The following is a 20,834-nucleotide window of genomic DNA, read 5'->3' as shown; positions in this document are numbered from 1 at the left end:
CAGGCTGAGGCGGGGAAGCGGACAGGCTGAAGCGCCCTCTGTCTGCACAAGCCGCTCACAGGCTCAGAGAGACCCCCTGACTTCCCCACTAGCCAGTTTCACAACATTGAGTCCGGATGCGTCGCCAGCCGCGGGCCGAGCCCTGCCGGGGTCTGGCGCCTGCACTTCTCCTATCTCTATTCTTAGCCTCCAGGGCGGCTCCTGGAGAGGGGCGGCGGCGGCGGCGGAGGCGGCGCCCCTCCTCTGCCCTGGCCTTATGCTTGGATAAGGTTCTCCGAGCCCGCCCCGTCGGCTGCCGCTGCTTCGGGTCATAGAGGGAGGAGCAGCCAGCAATGGACGCGGTGGCTTTCGGAGCAGGATGGGGGTAAGTGAGACGAGAGCTAGCCTGGGACAAACCGAAAGGGAGGCTTCGGCGGCAAGCGGGGGGCGCGCCTTAAGCAGGGTTGCCCCGAGGGAGAGCGCGGGGCAGCAGCAGCCGAGAAAGCCTGGACTTTTGTGATCGGGATCGGTCCTAATCTTGGCTCGAGTTTGATCCGCTCTGTCTGTGAGAAATAGTGACAGCTGGAGCCCCAGTGGAGCTCCACAGGATCATGCCCAGTTTCCCCCAGCAGACTGAAAGCATCAAACTCAAACTGCCTGCTTCCTTGAAATAAAGACGCTGCAAGGGAACGAAACTCCGGTTGGTTCCGAATAAGTACTGTTCGAATCGGTCTGAAAGCTTCCTTCAAGGAGGTTCCTTGACATCCATAGTGGGCTTCCTTCTGAGCTAATCTCACATTTGTCAGGCAGGCTCCAGTCTACAAGTCACTTCTTGGTTTTATCGTGGAAGGTTGCTTTTTCATGAGATGTTGGCGACTGGACCCACACACTCCATTCAAAAGAAGAAGAAGAAGAAGAAGAAGAAGAAGAAGAAGAAGAAGAAGAAGAACTGATCCGCCGAACCGGCGGAAAATCGATTCGAGAATCTGGTGCCCTTTCTTACCTGATGCCCAGGGGTTTCAGGAGTTCGGCTTGATTGCTGCAACTGGAGAAGAAACTTTGTGATTTTTTGCGGGGGTGTTAATAATTTTCTTAAATGTTAGATTAGGTATACAGAGAGTTTGTACTTACTGGTTTATGCAATATGGAAGAGGTTCCCAACTTTGGGCTGCCAGATGTTGCTGTACTACAACTCCCATCATCCCCACCCACAATGATGTGGCTGGGGATAATGGAAGTTGTAGTCCAACCACATCTGAGTTCTCAAAGTTGGAAACCCCTGAAATAGGCAATGCTGGTTCTGTAGATGTTTCCATTTTGCGTTGTTAAAATTAATGGGAACTTTTGCATTTCATATAAGGTGGGAATGCACACTAAAGAAGCCCTGATTATTGTTCTTTATGTGATGGATATTCAGAGCCAATGCAGGGGGAAAGAGAAGCAGGCAGAACAGGTGTTAGCTGAGCAGCCTGAAGCTGCTCCTTGCAAGCCTTGGGTGTGCCTTTTAACAGAAAGGCAGATCAACAACATGTATCAATAGATAAATAAAAGCAGAAGCTAAGGGTGTTTTTTTCCTGAGTCAGGGATTCCTCTCTTCAGCCCAGTTGTAGGCAGAGCTCTCTTTTGAGCTTGGCAGTGGTTAAGATGGCAGGCTGCACCTTGCATGCTGCTCTAGTATTTATGCACACACTTTATGTTTCTTTTTTAGATTGTAAGCCCTTTTGGGACAGGGAACCATCTTGTTTCTTTATTCTTTATTTTTCTATGAAAACTGCTTTGGAAACTTTGTTGAAAAGCGGTCTATAAATAAGAGTAGTAGATTAGTAGTGGATGTATTTACATGCATCCTCGGTCAGAGATTTCTACAATCCCTGGGGAGAAACCTGAACTTCCACAAATGACCTCTAGCAAAGAACACTAAGATGATGTTTAGCACCCCTAAAAAGCAAAAGAAGGGACAGACCAGGCCAAGAATTGCAGTTGGCAGCCATTCTCCCTGTCACCAGCAGCTTCAGCCAGTCTGCTTTTCCAGCTTTCTCTCATTTTTTCCTTACAGAAGTGATCCATAGAAGGAACCATATCAGATTCCTAGGGATGGAAGTCCCCTGCCTGCTGCCTGTCTTGCTGCTCTTGCTGCTATGTCCGGCAGGAGCCCCTTTCCGGATCTGTGCCTTCAACGCTCAGCGCTTCGCTCAAGGGAAGGCAGACAAGCCCAGCGTCATGGACATTCTTGTCAAGGTGGGGTGGACTGGACAATCCTCCAGCCAGGCATTGGGCAAAGCACTTGCGCAGCAGCATTTGAACTTAGCTTTCCCAACATCACTTTGATACTTGTGGGTTCTGCTGATGTCATCCCTTCTTTTTTTCAGCACAGGGCTCTCCTGAGTGAGTAACCTCTGAGATAATTGTGTGTCCAAACAAGATCTAAAGGGTGTGGAAGGAGTAGGCGGAATGGACTTAGAGAAGTTGCCAAATTTACAAGCCAGTGAAGGGTGTGTGTAGTTGGAATCATCATCATCATCATCATCATCATCATCATCATCATCATCTGCAGGGGAGTAACTGCAGGAGAGAGGGCATGCCCTCAACTCCTGCCTGTGACTTCCATCGGCATCTGGTGGGCCACTGTGCGAAACAGGATGCTGGACTAGATGAGCCTTGGGCCTGATCCAGCAGGGCTGTTCTTATGTTCTTTTGTTCTTATCATCATCATCATCATCATCATCATCTGATAGCTGCCCCAAAACAAATTGTTGTCTGGGTGGCTCATAACATAGCATTAAAACATCAAATTACAACACACATTAAATCACAACAGACAAAAAGGACAAAAATACAATACAAAGAAATTTAGAAACATTTTAAAATCAGTTTTAAAAATCAATTTTTTTAAAAAAATTGAATGTTGTTTTAATATATCCCAAGAACTGGGGCTATGTTTGTTGTGTGTATGTTTTAGGTACAGAATTTAGCATCCAGAGTACCTAAGTATTTTAAAAGCAAGTTTCTAGTTTTGATGGTCCCTGGAATATCTGTGCCCCTGCAACTTCGGACAGGTTGGAACGATTACGCATGTCCTCATAAGAACAGCCCTGCTGGATCAGGCTGAAAACCTATCTAGTCTAGCATCCTGTTTCATACAGTAGCCCACCAGATGCCTCCAAGAAGCCCACAGGCAACAGGTGAGGGCACGCCCTCTCTCTTGCTGTTGTTCCCCTGCAACTGGTATTCAGAGGCATCCTGTCTCTGAGGCTGGAGGTGACCTATAGCCACCAGACTAGTAGCCATTTGATAGACCTGTCCTTCATGAATTTGTCTAAGCCCCATTTAAAGCCATCCAGACTAGTGACCATCACCACATTCCATGGCAGAGAATTCCACAGATTAATTATACATTGTGAGAAAAAGTACTTCCTCTTGTTGGTCCTGAATTTCCAGCCTTCAGTTTAAGGAGATGACCCTGGGTTCTAGTGTTGTGAGAGAGGGGAGAAACATTACCTCTGTCCATTCTCTCTATTCCATGCATAATTTTATACGCCTCTGTCATGTCTCCCTGTAGTCGCCTCTTTTCCAAACTAAAAAGCTCCAGATGCTTTCACCTTGCTTCATAAGGAAGGTGCTCCAGGCCCCCTGATCATCTTGGTTGCCCTTTTCTGCACCCTTTCCAGTTCTACAATGTCCTTCATAAGATACGGTGACCAGAACTGCACACAGTACTCCAAATGTGGCCGCACCATAGATTTGTATAAGGGCATTATAATATTAGCATTTTTATTTTCAATCCCCTTCCTAATTATCCCTAGCATTTAATTAGCCTTCTTCACGGCTGCTGCGCATTGAGTTGACACTTTCAACCAGCTGTCCACATGACCCCAAGATCTCTCTGCTGGTCACTCACTGACAACTCAGACCCCAATAGTGTATATGTGAAGTTGGGGTTTTATGCCCAAATATGCATCACTTTTACATCTGCTTACATTGAACCACATTTGCCATTTTGTCACCCACTCTTCCAGTTTGGCGAGATCCTTTTGGAGTTCCTCACAATCCTTTTTGGATTTCACTACCCGGAATATTTTAGTGTCATCTGTAGATCTAGCCACTTTGCTGGTTATCCCAACTTCTAGGTCATTTATGAACAAGTTAAAGAGCACTGGTCCCAGTACAGATCCCTTGGGGATTCCTGTACAGATCCCTGAGGGACCCCACTTCTTATTTGCCTCCAGTGTGAAAACTGTCCATTTATTCTTGCCCTCTGTTTCCTGTCCTTCAACCAGTGACCAATCCACAGTTGAACCTGGCCCCTTATCCCATGACTGCTAAGTTTACTCAAGATCCTTTGGTGAGAAACTTTGTTAAAAGTTTTTTGGAAGTCCAAATCAACTGGATCACCTTTATCCACATGCCTGTCGACATTCTCAAAGAACTCAAATTGCCCAGTTTGAAGAAATGTCCTCCTTCACTGCCTGTTCTACAGAGACATACGAAATGTCCTTATTCTCCTTCTTCTTGACAAATTGCCAGGACGCTGAGGCCAATACTATGTCTTCCTATTATGTGAGAGACATTCTGCCTGCTTTTCTTTACTATGCAATTATCTGTCTATAACACACAATGTTGCCAAGTTCTGCCCGGCAGCATGCAGAATTCTCTAGACCCTGATTGCCAGCAAGAACTAACAAGAAGCTCTCAGCCCTACTGCTTTTACAGTCTCAGTTTATTTGTTATTTATTATTTATTACATATGTTAGTATTGCAGCAATGTATAGCTTACAGCATGTAACTTTCAATACGATCTCATTGATTTTAGCCCTACTGTGACTCCATAGCCACATTCTACTGTTTTAGCAGTTTTATTTTTCAGAGGCACTCATCGTTTTTAATCTTATAGTAATTTCTTAGGAGCCTTTCAGTCTTTATGCTAATAAGCACAGATTCTATCACTCTTGTCTGCTTTTAATTGCTTTTAATATATCACCTTTAATCGGTGGCTCCTTTTACCTTGTGCTGGTCTGCGACTGTGTTAAAGATTGATTAACTGAATTTTGATGGAAGAACTAGACTTAACAATATATGGACAATGCCTAGTGAAATATTACTAGAATGATATCTCAGAGAGGAAAGCTGGTCTTGGGGCAGTATCAGACTCCCAGGGGATGAGGTGGGCTCCTAGCCCTTCTTGAACTCCAGAATGACTGGAGCATCCCAAAAAGGTCAGCCTCAGGAAGAGCCAGGGGAGGAGATTAGCTTGTCACCTGAGTCCTCCTCCTGGCTTGCTGCATTCAGCCAGTTCCCTCTCCTGGAGAACTCCTGGCTCCCATACTCAGAAGCAGCCCCTCCTCATCAGCTGCCTTGTCTTTAAATACCCCAGTGCAGAGCTGACGGGGCTTAAAGCCTACTTCCAGCCCCTGCCCCCTTCCTGACCTTGCTTCCTGTTTCCTGCCACACCTAACCTAGCTGTCTCCCTGGAGTGGTTTCCTGCAGCTCTCCCTGCTTTGTCCTTTCAACCCCACTGGGATCAAACCAGCCTAGGCCCCTCTCATCCCCACTGCCTGCTAAAGGGAATGAAAGCTGGAGAGGAGGGATGCCACGCCCTTCTCCAGCCTCCACAGGGCCACCCAAGTGACCAGGAAACATGGCATCCTGACAGGCAGCAAACATGAATTGTCCCCTTTGCTAAGCAAGATCTGCCTTAGTTTGCCTTTGGATGGGAGACTGCACGCGTCATGAGCACTGTCTGCTCTGCTATAAGATATTTGGGGAATAGGCGCCATAGTGCAGTGGTAGAGCATCTGCTTGGCATGCAGAAGGCCCCAGGTTCACTCCCTGGCATGTCCAAAAGAGAGACGCCTGCCTGAAACCTTGGAAAGCTGCGGCCAGTCACTGTGGACAATACTGAGCTGGATGGACCAATAGTCCAACCAGGAATAAGGCCGCTGAGCTTCCTATGTTCCTATCAGGAACCAGGACATAAGAACATAAGAGCAGAGGCGTATCTAGGGAAAATAGCGCCTAGGGCAAACACTGAAATTGCGCCCCCTGTCCAAGCATCTGACACCCATCTTTCAGATAACTTTACCATAATATCAGCTGAAAAATACAAGTCAGGCTTGTTAATCTTTTAATATTTCAAAAACTATTTTAGCAGTGGACTTAGCCAGATCAAAAAATGCTGGAAAACTAAAAAATTCAGTATGCTGGGGCTCATGAAATACCCAAATACTATGTGGAGGTGTACTTGGAAAAATAAACAGAAGTGCCTGTCTAATTCTCTACTGTGTATTGTTGCATCACCATTACATAAGTTTTAAAAATAAATGGAGAATTTGACTTTTCCCAGATACTCTGAAAATAAAGGATATGCAGAGTAAACTGTGTCACTGCTTGGAATATATTCTAGTCTTTCAGAAAGACAGTTAAATGAGAGAAAGAGAGCAAGAAACTCCCAGTGGGCCTTAATATTAAGGATTTCACACTGATTCAAAGACAAATTCACCATTAATAGCCATATTAGCAAGACATCACATTTAACTCACTTATCACAAGAAGCAAAGTAAGAGCAAATGAATACAATCCTAGCTCATAAGCATCAGCTCAGTATTCACAAGCCCTGATTCTCTGTACATGGTGCCAATCTGAATATGTGTACAGTGACTTATATTATATATTATTATTTTTTTACCTGTAGTCCCTTCGGGGGGCTACCTAAAGGCTGGGGGGTTTGCAAGGGTTCCTCCTCCCCCCACTGGCCTCTAGGGCCTCGCAGGGACCATTTGAGCATGTGCAGTGGCCATTTTTAAAAATCTTTTTTTTTAAAAATGGCCACTAAAAACAAAATGGCCACCGCACATGCTCAAATGGCCTCTGCAAGGCCTGGCATGACCTAGGGCCTCACAGAGGCCATTTGAGCATGCACGGTGGCCATTTTGTTTTTGGTAGCCATTTTTTTAAAAAGAAAAATTAATTTTACAAAATGGCGCCCCCCTTCAAGTGGCATCCAGGGCACGTGCCCTGCCTGCCCTACCCCTAGATACGCCCCTGCATAAGAACAGCCCTGTTGGATCAGGCCCAAGGCCCATCTAGTCCAGCATCCTGTTTCACACAGTGGCCCACCAGATGCCGCTGGAAGCCACAGGCAGGAGTTGAGGGCATGCCCTCCCTCCTGCTGTCACTCCCCTGCAACTGGTACTCAGAGGCATCCTGCCTTTGAGGCTGCAGGTGGCCTATATCCCTCTGACTAGTAGCCATTGATAGACCTCTCCTCCATGAAGTTATCCAAACCCTTCTTAAAGCCATCCAGGTTGTTGGCTGTCACCACATCTCATGGCAGAGAATTCCACAAGTCTACCCTGTGGAGTTTGCTTAACTAAATGGACACACAAAAACTTACTCTACTTTTTTGAATGAAGGACATGCACTTTGCCTGAGGAAGCACTCTGTGGAATCTGGAAATTTTCATAATTTTTTTTAAAAAACATATTTTAAAATATATATATTTTAAAGTATGGCTTAGTCCAGTAAAAGGTATCCTCTCATCAAATTCTACATCTCTATTACTGTGGAGCCAGCAAAGCCACTCACATCTGGATCCTCAGGATCCAAAGAGCTTCAGATGCCATACCCTGAGCCAGACAGGATGGCTAAGGCCAGCAGCAAAAGCCCAGCTGGACTAGCTGGCTGGAGTCCCCAACAGGCTGCGTTCAGTTCCACCTCTACAGGATAATGATCGCTGATCTCCAAAGCCTGGAAGAGGAGAGCGAGAAAGAGAAGATGAGGGAAACAGATTGGCTTATTTCCTTTGCTCTAAACACAAGAAAGAGCTTGCCTCCATACAGCAGACTCCAATGCTTCAGTGCAAGAGGTGTTCCTAGAAAAGTCAGATACCTTTTCTCCAGGAACTCTTCTCATGACAATACTACAAAGACAGTAGCAGTGACCAGATGACCCACAAATGGTCCCAAAACTGTGCATGTGGGAACCATCCTTGGCTGCAAACCCTGTGCTGCAAAGACACATTTGATTCCCCTGCAGAAGCAGCTCCCCCTGCTAAGCGGATACGGGGCTTTAGGGGCCCTTCCCTCCTCCACACCTATCGGAAGCAGGATAAATTATGCGAAATAATGAAAAGTGCACAATTATACAGGATAAGATAAATCACAAACCTTTGCTAATGTAAACAGCAGGGATGGTCCCATAACGAAGCAAATTGGGGCACTTGCCTTAGGCAGTGGATTATTGGGGGTGGCATAAGTGCAACATCTGTCTGCCCCTGTTGCCTTGTGTGGATTTGAAAGGAAGGAGGTGGATGGAGCAGAAGAAGTGGAGGAGAGGAGATTAGTGGGGAGACAACTCTCGCACACCACTCTCTTCTTTCCTCTCCTTTCTTCCACTTCCATGCCATACCCTTGTTCCTTTTCAAATTTGAACAAGGCAATAATGTGACAGGCACTCTCTGGTGGCAAGGGGTTGGCCTTTGGCACCCTGTCTCAGGTGCCCAAAGATCTTGGGCCACCCTGATAAACAGCTCAAATAATTCTGTTTTTCTTGACTCAGAATATGAATTCCCTAGGAACAGAATGCTGACTTTCTTAAGTCAGTGTCTACATTGCCCTGACCATAATACCTACTCATGTTGTACATTTGTATGGATATGAACATAGGAAGCTGCCATATACTGAGTCAGACCATTGGTCTATCTAGCTCTGTATTGTCTACACAGACTGGCAGCGGCCTCTCCAAGGTTTCAGGCAGGGGTCTCTCTCAGCCCTATATTGGAGAAGCCAGGAAGGGAATGTGGGACCTTCTGCTCTTCCCAGAGCGGCTCCATCCCCTGAGGGGTAATATCTGACACTGCTCACACATCAAGTCATAAGAACAGCCCTGCTGGATCAGGCCCAAGGCCTATCTAGTCCAGCATCCTGTTTTGCACAGTGGCCCACCAGATGCTGCTGGAAGCCACAGACAGGAGTTGAGGGCGTGCCTTCTCTCCTGCCATTACTTCCCCGCAACTGGTACTCAGAGGCATCCTGCTTTTGAGGCTGGAGGTAGCCCACAGCCCTCCGACTAGTAGCCATTGATAGACCTCTACTCCATGAAGTCATCCAAACCCCTCTTAAAGCCATCCAGGTTGTTGGCTGTCACCACATCCTGTGGCAGAGAGTTCCACAAGTGGATCATGCGTTGTGTGAAAAAGTATTTTCGTTTGTTGGTCCTAGACCTCCTGGCAATCAGTTTCATTGAGTGACCCCTGGTTCTAGTGTTGTGTGAGAGGGAAAAGAATTTCTCTCTCTCCACTTTCTCCACACCATGCATGATTTTATAGACCTCTATCATGTCTCCCCATAGTCATCTTTTTTCTAAACTGAAAAGCCCCAGGTGTTGTAGTCTTGCCTCATGTGCTCTAGGCCCCTGATTATCTTGGTTGCCCTCTTCTGTACCTTCTCCAGTTCAACAATGCCCTTTTTAAGATGTGGTGACCAGAATTGTACGCAGTACTCCAAGTGTGATCGCACCATAGTTTTGTATAAGGGCATTATAATATTAGCCGTTTTATTTTCAATCCCCTTCCTAATGATCCCTAGCATGGAATTGGCCTTTTTCACAGCTGCTGCACATTGAGTCGACACTTTCAACGAGCTGTCCACCACGACCCCAAGAACCCTCTCCTGGTCCGTCACCGACAGCTCAGATCCCATCAGCATATACTTGAAGTTGGGGGTTTTCGTCCCAATGTGCATCACTCTAGACTTGCTAAAATTGAACTGCATTTGCCATTTTGTCGTCCACTCCCCCAGTTTGGAGAGATCCTTTTGGAGCTGCTCACAAAATCCGTGAGCAAAGCAGCAGAGTGTTAAGGCCCTGAATGGCTCTTTGCACATGGTTATGGGAAGCAAAACATAGTATCGGTGGAACAAGTACATGGAAATACATGCTTTGGGTTCCAGTTTGAGTTTGGATTTTTTAAATTATTGTTGGATATGTTGAGCTAGACTACTGGCTGCCTTTTAATGTAGTTGTTTGCAACAAAATAAATTTGTAACTTGTATATAAATTGCAAACATAACTTTTCTTGTGGCACAGAATGTGTATTATTTATCACGTTGGAGATCAGCAAGAAGGAAAGCAGCTGCAGGGAGCTAAGGGAAGGGAATTAGGGGGCAGAGGAAGAGTTCAGCACCTCTTTCCTGCTTACTGCTTCTGCATATAAAATGCTGCTACCATTTTTTAGCTGTTTGGCGTTAAGTGTTTTCTAAGATTATTTATTTGTTTATTTTTACATTTATATCCCGCTCTTCCTCCAAGGAGCCCAGAGCGGTGTACTACATATTTGAGTTTCTCCTCACAACAACCCTGTGAAGTAGGTTAGGCTGAGAGAGAGGTGACTGGCCCAAAGTCACCCAGTCTGCAGCGATAATGTGTTGATAAATCCAGTGGTAGCAAAAAGGCCAGTAGATGTGTGGCATGCTGAGGTAAATCCTGAGGCAGTGAAACTGACCCAAGCAAACATAGGCTAATGTGCTTCTCTGGCCACACTCTACAGATTCTGTCTCGCTGCGATATTTCTGTCCTACAAGAGGTGATGGATGCAAAGGGAAAGGCAGTGACTGCCTTAATGACAACCCTGAATAGGTGAGTAGGATTAATGCAAGAGAAGGACAATCAGACAGGTATAAATAGGGACAGCACAGGATGTTGGTGTGAGGGATGACAAGACATTTGGAAGGAGTATGAACTGGGAAGGACACAGATGAGAGGGAGATTGGACGGGGAGAATGAGGAGAACAGGACTTGCCCAGACATTTTGGTGCCTGAGATGGCAAGCCTCCCGCTCTCCAAGTTACACTGGGCACAATCCACCAGGAACGTACCTTCTTCAATCCTCATTCAGATGAATGAGAGCAGCATAAGACAAGCAATCCTCTTGATCTGAGGGCTTGCAGTGCAGGAGAATTGCCAAATAGCTTGTGCCAGGATCAGTTTGTCTGTCATCCACCTGTAATGGCACTGAAAATATGCTGCCTTGCCTTATCATGAGTACCCAGAATGTTGGGGGCAATATGCTAAATCATTGTAAACCGCTTAGAGAGCTCCGGCTATAGAGCGGTATATAAATGTAAGTGCTATTGCTATTGCTATTATCATGGCGTGGCTGAATTCTGGGTGGAAGGAGAAGAGGTCTAAGGTTGTGTGGCGAAGAATAGAGGATACATTAAAATTTTGCATTTTAAATTGTTTAAATTAATGTTTTATTCTATCTATCTATCTATCTATCTATCTATCTATCTATCTATCAAACTTGTATATCGCCCCAAACTTACGACCTGGGATGGTTTACAAGAAGTTAAAACACAAAAGTAAAAACCTTAAACAATTTAAAACACAGTTAAATTAAAAGGCTTGGATTAAAAGATAAGTCTTTAGGGACTTTAAAAAGGTTTTCAGAGATAGGGAGGCTCTTATCTTAACAGGGAGTACATTCCAGAGTCTTGGGGCAGCAACAGAGAAGGCCCATCCCTTCATGGCCACCAGACAAGCTGGTGGCAACTGCAGACGGACCTCTCCAGATGTGGGTGATGGAGATCTTGAGGAAGAAGATGGGGATCATGAGGAAAAGATTTTAGATTGTGAACTGTCCAGAGATTTACATATGGGGCAGTATAAAAATGTGCTAAACAAACAAACACTATTTACTGTTATTAGTAGGATACAAAGGCCTGGTTTATAAAACCATTAAAAACTAGGTGTAATGTGAGTTACTGACATTTGTGTGGTTGTGTGAACCCATGCCATGGCAGGAACCTCAGCTTCATCTCGAACCATAAACCACCTTGGCATGATGAGTTCACACTCATGAGTTCACACAAACATGTTAGGGCTGGTAATCCACATTAAACCTAGTTTTGAATGACTGTGTGAATCAGGCCAAAATATGCAGCTCCCTACCAGACATGAGATCTGAGCTGGATGCAGGGGTGTAGATTGAGCAAATGGGTTCAAAGAACCCGCCCCCTCCCCCAGTTCCACCCCTCCCTATATTCTTCATTATCTCTCTCACTCCGAGGCGCCACCGGAGAGAGGGGTGGTCACGGCCCTCTCTTCCCTAGCTACACCCCTGGCTGGAAGGTTAGCATCAAGGGTTAAAGTCCAAGGGCTGGCAAGTATCTGGGGCTGGTGGACCACCTACACCACCAGTAGGACCACCTACACCACCAGTGGTGGTGTAGGGTGTGGGTTGCACAGTCTCGTGTTTTCCCTCAAGAACAGGTTTCCATACTGAGGGAAAGCAGATGATCAGGGAACGTTATAGGAGGCACATGGGTTGTGGTGAGTGTCCTGGTTTGAATTTCCTGAAGGTCCCTCTTTTAGCCATCAGCTCTGGATGAAGCAGGATGCACATGGCTCCCAGTTTAAGCCCCCACTGTGCCTTCCAAGGGGCCTCTTTCTCTGCTCATCCAATCCTGGCTGGTACATTAGGGTGAAAAATCTCCTTGTATCCATGTATAATTTTCTTTGAAAATAAAACATCCTTGAATTCACTTCAATTATCTCTTCTGTCAGGTTTGATGGCTCTGGCCCCTATCACAACCTCACTAGCCCTCTACTGGGTCGGGGCAACTACCAAGAACGCTATGTCTTCATATACAGGTGAGTGCCTGCACTTTGTCCACATGTTTAGTTGTTAATAAGATCATTAATTCATTCATTCATCTTATTTATATACTGTACCACTTAAAAGCCACATCTCTGGGCAGTTTACAATTAAAACAAAAATTAAAATTTGAAAAAAATAAACATTAACACAATGACAGATTCTGTAAATCTAATTAAAAGCCTGGATGAATAAATGTGTCTTAGTCCTTTTAAAAGCTGTCAGATAAACACTTATCTTGTACTTTTTAGTATTCGTAGTAAACACATTATTGGACTGAGGCTGAAAGGCATCATCTCATCCTGCGCGGGAGGAGGCAATGGTAAACCCTTCCTGTATTCTACCAAAGACAACCACAGGGCTCTGTGGTCGCCAGGAGTCAACACCGACTTGACGGCACACTTTAATCTTAAAATGCAGTTACGCCAGCATCACAGTCACAGTGGAGACACACATGCCAATGTAAAGGGCTTTTGCCACATCCTATGCCACATTTTTTTTAAAGTATAAGACTAAGTAATCCTTCAAAGACCCTCTAAAGTAAGCTAGTATTGCTGTTGCCTTACTATAGTTATGTGGATTAAAGCTAAAATCATAGAGGCTTCGGGACTGTCTATAATGTATATTGCACTTTTAAAGGCCTTTAAAACTCCGTATCCCCATCACACTTGGTTCCATTTTAATCCCCCCTTTTTTGTCACTACACTACCTTCTTCCCCTGCTAAATGTGGGGCATACTATGTATCAACATCCCTTGCCTAAGGCCACTAGTGAGTTTATGACGGAGATGTGAAGTTTAGAGACCTCCCAACACAGCACACATCTGTAGCCACTACACTATAGCAGTTCTCTAGGGCCATCATCAGCCTGTTTCTGGTTTGTACCAGTTGAACATGGTTGGTGTATCATGCTGACACACTGGTGTAAGTAGAAATGAAAGCAAAGCTGTGGGCAGCATCCAGACTAGTCATAAAGGTGAAGTGTGCTGTCAAGTCGATTTTGACTCCTGGCGCCCACAGAGCCCTGTGGTTGTCTTTGGTAGAATACAGGAGGGGTTGACCATTGCCTTCTCCCACGCAGTATGAGATGATGCCTTTCAACATCCTATATCGCTGCTGCCCGATATAGTACCAGCGGGGATTCGAACCGGCAACCTTCTGCTTGTTAGTCAAGCATTTCCCCACTATGCATGCCTGCACATAAATGCTGTGTGATCCCCATGACCTTACTGGAAGATGGGCACATGAGATGATGAGATGAAGTTTGAGCTCATGGGTGCCTCAGCAGAATAACATTCGACCAGGGGCGCAACTATAATAGGGCAAGGGGAGACATTTGTCTAGGGGCCCACTGCCTTGGGGGGGGGCAGAGGCAAGTCACATGACTGACTCCTCTAGCCACGCACCCGCCCGGGCTTCCTTCAGTTGTATTCATCCTCCGAAACTGATGCGAGTGTTAAGACCTGGAGCTACCAGAACAGCATGTCTTTCTCTAGTACTGTTAAATGACTTGCATCATCCACAATGTACAAAACCTTTTAAAAAATAATTTAGGATGATGTTCTATTGTGGCACATAGTATATATATACATATACATATACATATACATATACATATACATATACATATACATATACATATACATATACATATACATATACATATATAGTTACCACTATTCAGCCTCATTTAAGATTTATTTACTTCATGAGCTGAGCTTCGGGCGGGGGGGATATTAAAATCTTGTCTCTGGGCCCACTCCAACCTTGCTATGCCCCTGCATTCGACTGATGTTTCAGGAAGAGATTAGTTGTTGTCCTGTCCTGCATGAGCAACTCAGACAGGAAACTGAGAGTATACAAAGATAATCATCTCTCTCCTAAGAATTGGAGCATGGGGAGTAAAAACACAATAGTGCTCCATTGTCACTTCCTCCCTGGGACTAGACCTTCCACGGCTCATCTGTGTCTTCCCTCCCTTTAGGAACCAAAAGATACGGATTCTGGACTCGTACATATATAAGGACAATCATCCAGACCGTCCTGATGTCTTTGCTCGTGAGCCTTTCATCGCCCGCTTCAGTGTGCCAATCAAAGGTGAGGGAGCCTCTAGAGGGAACACAGGTTCAGAACAGAGCTCCAGAACAGAGCTTCTAGCAACTACAATAACCCTCTCTAGCTACAAGGTACCTAATCCTGTACCCAGTAGCTCAGGGAACAAACTCATACCACCACAAGGCTCTTTTATCTTGGATACGGTCTATTCAGGTTCCTCTTTCTTCAGTTTCAGTATTGTGATGAATAATTGCCTTGTGGATGGTTTGAGCCCTGAGTAACAAAAACACACACACACAAAAACACCACTTCCTTACCTACAGCCATAGGTGTCCAGGGGCAGAGGGAAGAGGGGGCAGTTGCCCTCCCCCGGAGTGAGCCAGTTCTATGGGGCATACTTCGAAGGAGGGGGGTATTGGATTGCTGGCTTTGCCCCACCCCCTTGAAAAAGGCCTGTGGACGCCCTTGCCGAATGCATGTTCTAAAACTATCTGTAGATGCCCCCCTTTGGTGCTAACCTTTATTCACCAGGTCTGCATGACGGAAGGCAGATAACGAGGTGCTTCACAGAAGCGAGGGTTCAGGGTAGTGCAGGGAGAGCGCCATCCCTGGGCTGCCGGATCGGCTGCCCACATGACTGCCAGCTCTGTCACAGAGCCAGCAAGGGCAGCAGGGATTGGGGCCAGCTGGCCCCCCGGAAGTTCCTGGATGACCCATGCAAGTGTGCGGGGAATGCTGGAGAGACCCCTCGGGGCTGGGAGGCTTGTTTCTGTTGGAAATTCTCTGTGGTGAGAGAATCTCTTTCTCAATATAGCAGAGTGCACAGAGGCACAACACAGCGGTAGTTTAGTTAAGCATGCGTGTGTGCTGAGACTAAAGTAACTTGGAGCCAGTTCATAGTTTCAAATCAATATAAAAGGCATTTATTAAGGAACTCCATTCTAGATAGGAAAGTGAGGAGTTAGGATCTCTAATCTATCTATCTAGCTGGATGCAGATGGATTCTGCATCCTCTCTGCACATATGGTGCAGGGAGAGAGGCTTGCCATGTTGCAAGGTAGGAGGCCAGGTCGGGAAGAGAGAGAGGAAGGAGGAAGTTGAATCCCCTAAGAGTAGCAATCTACATTTCAAAGGGATAGCATCAGAGCAGTGGAGAAGTGATGACCAATGTCTTGACCTTCTAGCCCTCTGACTTACTAGTCTGTCCTCCACTGTCTGAGGCAAAGAGACAGCACAAAGTCCTTTAACTTCCAACAGTTCCAGCCTCCCAGCGGGGGTCTCTTCATGTGTTGCCACGGCAGCAACCGATCAACAAAACGGGGTTAGCTGAGCGCTCGCTCCACTAATTCCGTTTAAGGGGAGGGGTGGTTTTTGAGGTTTGCTGGCAGGAGCCGCGTGGCTTCCGTGGCAGCAGACAACCAGGGGAAATCGGGCCAGGCTCCCTTCGCCCGATTTCCCCTGGTCGTGAGAATAGGTTCAACCAATGGAGGTAGATCAAGTGTTGGAAGTAGACATGTGAGAACGACGCTATTCTCAGGGCGGTGAGAATAAAATGAGATAAGGGTGCATCATAACTTGAAGGAAAGAGCAGTATTGGACAGGGAGAAGGGTTGTTCTGGCTACTTCAGAAGAAGTGTGGCGCTTCCATCTATGGAGAGTCTTACGAGCAGCTGGCAAATGCTTGACTAACAAGCAGAAGGTTGCCGGTTCGAATCCCTGCTGGTACTATATCGGGCAGCAGCGATATAGGATGTTGAAAGGCATCATCTCATACTGCGTGGGAAATGGCAATGGTAAACCCCTCCTGTATTCTACCAAAGACACATGCATATACTTCATCTAGTGAACTATCTCTCAGTGACTCAGGGGGGAGCTATAATAGGGCGGCAGATGGCTTCAAAGAACCTGTCATGCCTGTGCCCGGAAGCATCTGGGAGAAGCTGCTGATCTTCCCCCGCTCCCCCTGGCCAGAGCTCCGGCTGCCACCACCGCTGCCTCCTTTTGGCTACTTGCCCAGCTCCCAGGCAGCCCATTCTCCTTCTATCAGCCAGGCTCCTTCTATCCCCCCCCCCCATTCGGGGGAGGTAAACATGGCGGGGAGTGAGTGGGGTGTGTGTGCATGTGTGGAACATAGGAACATAGGAAGCTGCCATATACTGAGTCAGACCATTGGTCTATCTAGCTCAGTATTGCCTTCACAGACTGGCAGCAGCTTCTCCAAGGTGTGTGTGCATGTGCGCCACCACGGGGGCACCACCACAAGTGGGGAGGCTGCCCATGTAAACGATGTGAACAGAGGCCCACTCTCCCCTCGCTATGCCCCTGCAGTGACTCGTAGTAGCTTAACACATCAGCTACCTCTTGTGGCAAGCATTGCATAGAAGCAGAGAGCTGGTGTTGGGAAAGCTCCATCTGCGGTGCTTTGACGGATGTTTAACATCTATATCAACCATGACCTACCCAGGGTGAGTGAATATGCATATAGACAGGGGGTCTCCATGCATTCATTTGACAGTCTGCAGGAAGTCAATGCATGGACCATTTGATGCTTGTAGAGCTCTCTCCCTCTGACTGGCCACCCTGCTTTCCCAGGGCTCCCAGTTGCCCATGTGGTGATTTCAGGTAGACATCCAAGCCAATACACACAGATTGTTGGAAATTCTCTGTGGTGAGAGAATCCCTTTCTCATTATAGCAGAGTGCACAGAGGCACAACACAGCGGATTTAGTTAGGCATGCGTGTATGCTGAGAGTAAAGTAACATGGAGCAAATTCATAGTTTCAAGTCAATATATAAGGCATTTATTAAGGAACTCCATTCTAGATAGGAAAGTGAGGAGTTAGGATCTCTAATCTATCTATCTAGCTGGATGCAGATGGATTCTGCATCTTCTCTGCACATATGGTGCAGGGAGAGAGGCTTGCAAGGTAGGAGGCCAGGTAGGGAAGAGAGAGAGAAAGGAAATTGATCCCTAAGAGTAGCAATCTACATTTCAAAGGGATAGTGTCAGAGCAGTGGAGAAGGGATGACCAATTTCTTGATCCACTAGCCCTCTGACTCACTAGTCTGTCCTCCACTGTCTGAGACAAGAGACAGCGCAAACACCCTTTAACTTCCAACACAGATCAGGGGCCAGGACCTGCTGTCATGATCTTGCTCACTGAGCTTCTGCTTCATATCTTGCTGGACCCTAAAATAAAGTACAGAAAGTCCTTTAAACTTGAAATGTGCATGGGGGATGCTGTGTGTGTGGTTTATATTTTCTTCCCTCGCTGATAGTTATTTTCTCCATTTCCACTCCCTCAAGAACTCCCAGAGCTGGTGTTGATCCCACAGCATACGATGCCTTCAAAAGCAGAAAGTGAGATTGATGCCCTCTATGATGTTTCCCTGGACATACAGGCCCGCTGGCGCACAGAGGTATGTGTGTGGCTTGCAAGCATTGGGGAACTGGAACTGAAGGGGGTTGGGTTGGGTTGGGTTTCGGTTTTGCTATCTTACAATGTATCTAATTTCTTGCTGCTTTACTGCTGGAATCATGTCATGCCCCAACCATAATCATGTTTGTTCTTAACCACCGGTAGGGCAACACGGTGGGAACTGTGAGCTGCTGGTTCCCACTCATAGTCAGCAAGCCCGATTTCTGGCGTTGGGGGCGCTATGCCGACATTGGTCAACCGATGTCAGCACGTTCCGCCCATTTTGCAGTTCCGGACCCGTCTGAATCCAACTTGAAATCTTCAAATCATATTAGATGTGGAATGGCAACAGGAGATAAGTAGGGCCCCCAAACAACTTAAAATACGGAGATTTGCCTTTAGTACTAAGCCAGCTGATTATTGGCAAGCTCTAATTACCCCGAAGTACCGTAGAGCATTTGCGCTGGCTCGCTTTGACATATTGCTCTCGGCAGTTTTATATGGCAGATATGGTAGGATTTCTTATCCTGAATGCTACTGCCCATGTGAGACACAGGCCATGGAGGATGTGGATTATGTTTTATTATATTGCAATTTTAATAGGGACTCGCATGAGTCATTAATTTTACCCATTTAAGGACATACCACCAGGCAAAGATGAAGTATATATCTCATTTCTCTTGTCAGACCACCAAGCCAATATTACTTATAACATGGCTAAGTTCTGCTTAACAGCAATGAATATACAGCAACACCTAATGACTAAAATAGTGGGATAATTTACTATGTTACTGTATATTAGTAAGACCATGTTGTTGCTATATTGTTGCATGGATATGTTGCATGGATATGTTCCTTTCTTCATGCTTCTGTACTGGTCAAAGACTGTAACAAAGTTTATCTATCATCTAACTTCAAATCTTGGTTACAGATGTTGGGTTTAGAACTGCAAGTGGGGTAGAACATGCTGACTTAGGCAGTTTTGGATGACATACCCAATGTCGGCATAGCCTTCCCGAAACCAGAAGGCACTCTCTCTGGCAACGACCAGGAACTGTTTGCCGTTGCCATTTCCCGTACCATTTGAAGTAAGATGAGGTGGAGTGGGGAGCAGCTACATTTGTGCCCTTCGCTGTTGTAGGGAGAGATTGCCCAATGGTGTGAACAGGCAACGTACAAGTCCTCACCTGGAGACATATAAGCCCTATTCAGACTTTATGTTGAACATTCCTACAATGAGTGTACAGCATACACAGGCACAAATCTGTACACAGGTCCAGTTATTCACATATTATGTTGAACGCAGGTACAACAGTACACTTCCTATATGTACTATGCATTTGAAGGGCCTATATAGGTTCACTTTTAAAATGGACACAGGTACAATCATTTACCTATGGCGGCTGATAAGTTTTTGAACGAAATACAAAGTGCTGAGTATTACCTATAAAGCCCTTAATGGCTTGGGTTCAGGATACTTAAGAGAGTGCCTTCTCTGTCACAAACCCTGTCACCTATTAAGATCATCTGGAGAGCTCTGGTTATGGTTTCCACAGATTTGTTTGGTGGCGACTCGGGACCAGGCCTTTTCTGTGGCTGCCCCAGAGCTTTGGAATGCTGAAATAAGAGCATCTCCTTCTCTGTTTGCTTTTAGGAGGACCCTGAAGACGTGCCTGTTTTCCCAGGCTTTTAATTGAAATCTAAATTTTAATGTGTTTTTATTTATTGATTTTTTAAATCTGATGACTTTTAACAGTTTTATATTGTTTTATGTTTTAATTCGTACACCACCTGGAGATTTCTATATCAGGCGGTATAGAAATACAATAAGTAAGTAAATAAAACAAACAAACAAACAAATTTACATAAAGACATATACCTGTGTAAAGACATCTGAAATGTTCCACAGCACTCGTAAATCTGTGGCCACGGTGCCTTTTGCCCCATGCTTTTATCCTTTCTCCCTCATCGGTTGTGGCCAGCAAGACTCAAATTTAGCTCTTCAGCAGGTGCGGCAGGAAGGGGAGAGGATCAAAGATGGAATGAAGGAGAACAATTAAATAGGAAGAGGGGTGGCTGCTGTTCACCTTTGGAGTGAGTCTTGCCCTTGGAGCATTTTGGGGCTGCTGTAGCATAGTGATGAGATCATGGAACAGGGAGTTCTAATTAGATAATACACCTGCCATGTTTTTAATCTTTGCACATTGCCTAGTGCAAGGATGGCCAAACTGAGGCTCCCTAGCCATTGTTGAACTATAACTCCCATCATCCCCAGCCACAATGTATTGCATCTGGGAATGATGGGAATTGTAGGCCAACAACAGCTGGAGAACCTTAACTGCCCACCCCTGACCTAATGGTTTGGGGCACTTTATAAATATATTCTTATAATGATTGAGTTATTTATATTGCTGTAAACCACTTTGGGAACTTTTGTTAAAATAGCGGTATATAGATATTCACCGTATTTGTATTCATATTCCTGATTCAAATCTCACCTTTCCCACGAAGCCTCTAGCTGGCTTTTGATAAGCCACCCTCTGAGCTCACCTCTTCCATCTGCAATATGAGGATAATAATATTGGCCTAAGTGGCCAGAAGCCACCTAATGGCACAGTGGGGAAATGACTTGAATAGCAAGCCAGAAGTTGCCGGTTCGAATCCCCACTGGTATGTTTCCCAAACTATGGGAAACACCTAGATCGGGCAACAGCGATATAGGAAGATGCTGAA

The 20,834-nt window shown here is 45.8% G+C and overlaps 1 protein-coding gene across 3 annotated transcripts in view; it reads left to right on the top strand.

The window, feature by feature from the left end:
• Positions 1-274: 274 nt before the first annotated feature.
• Positions 275-20,834, top strand: part of LOC128346726 (deoxyribonuclease-1-like 1) — a 29,360-nt gene continuing 8,800 nt past the window's right edge. For 2 of the 3 annotated variants that reach the window (XR_008317154.1, XM_053300331.1), the window contains exons 1-6: positions 275-364; positions 2,036-2,217; positions 10,520-10,608; positions 12,538-12,624; positions 14,612-14,724; positions 17,990-18,102. Coding sequence is in view for 2 of the 3 variants with exons in the window: in XM_053300331.1 (XP_053156306.1) it covers positions 2,074-2,217; positions 10,520-10,608; positions 12,538-12,624; positions 14,612-14,724; positions 17,990-18,102 (546 nt within the window). In the remaining variant the exon portion in view is untranslated. The remainder of the gene's footprint in view (positions 365-2,035; positions 2,218-10,519; positions 10,609-12,537; positions 12,625-14,611; positions 14,725-17,989; positions 18,103-20,834) is intronic. The other variant, XM_053300332.1, reaches the window with a different exon arrangement.

The sequence above is a fragment of the Hemicordylus capensis genome, chromosome 2, assembly GCF_027244095.1.
Source record: "Hemicordylus capensis ecotype Gifberg chromosome 2, rHemCap1.1.pri, whole genome shotgun sequence".
NCBI lineage: Eukaryota > Metazoa > Chordata > Lepidosauria > Squamata > Cordylidae > Hemicordylus > Hemicordylus capensis.
The sequence above is the reverse complement of the archived record's forward strand: the minus strand, read 5'-3'. Positions and strand labels throughout refer to the sequence as shown.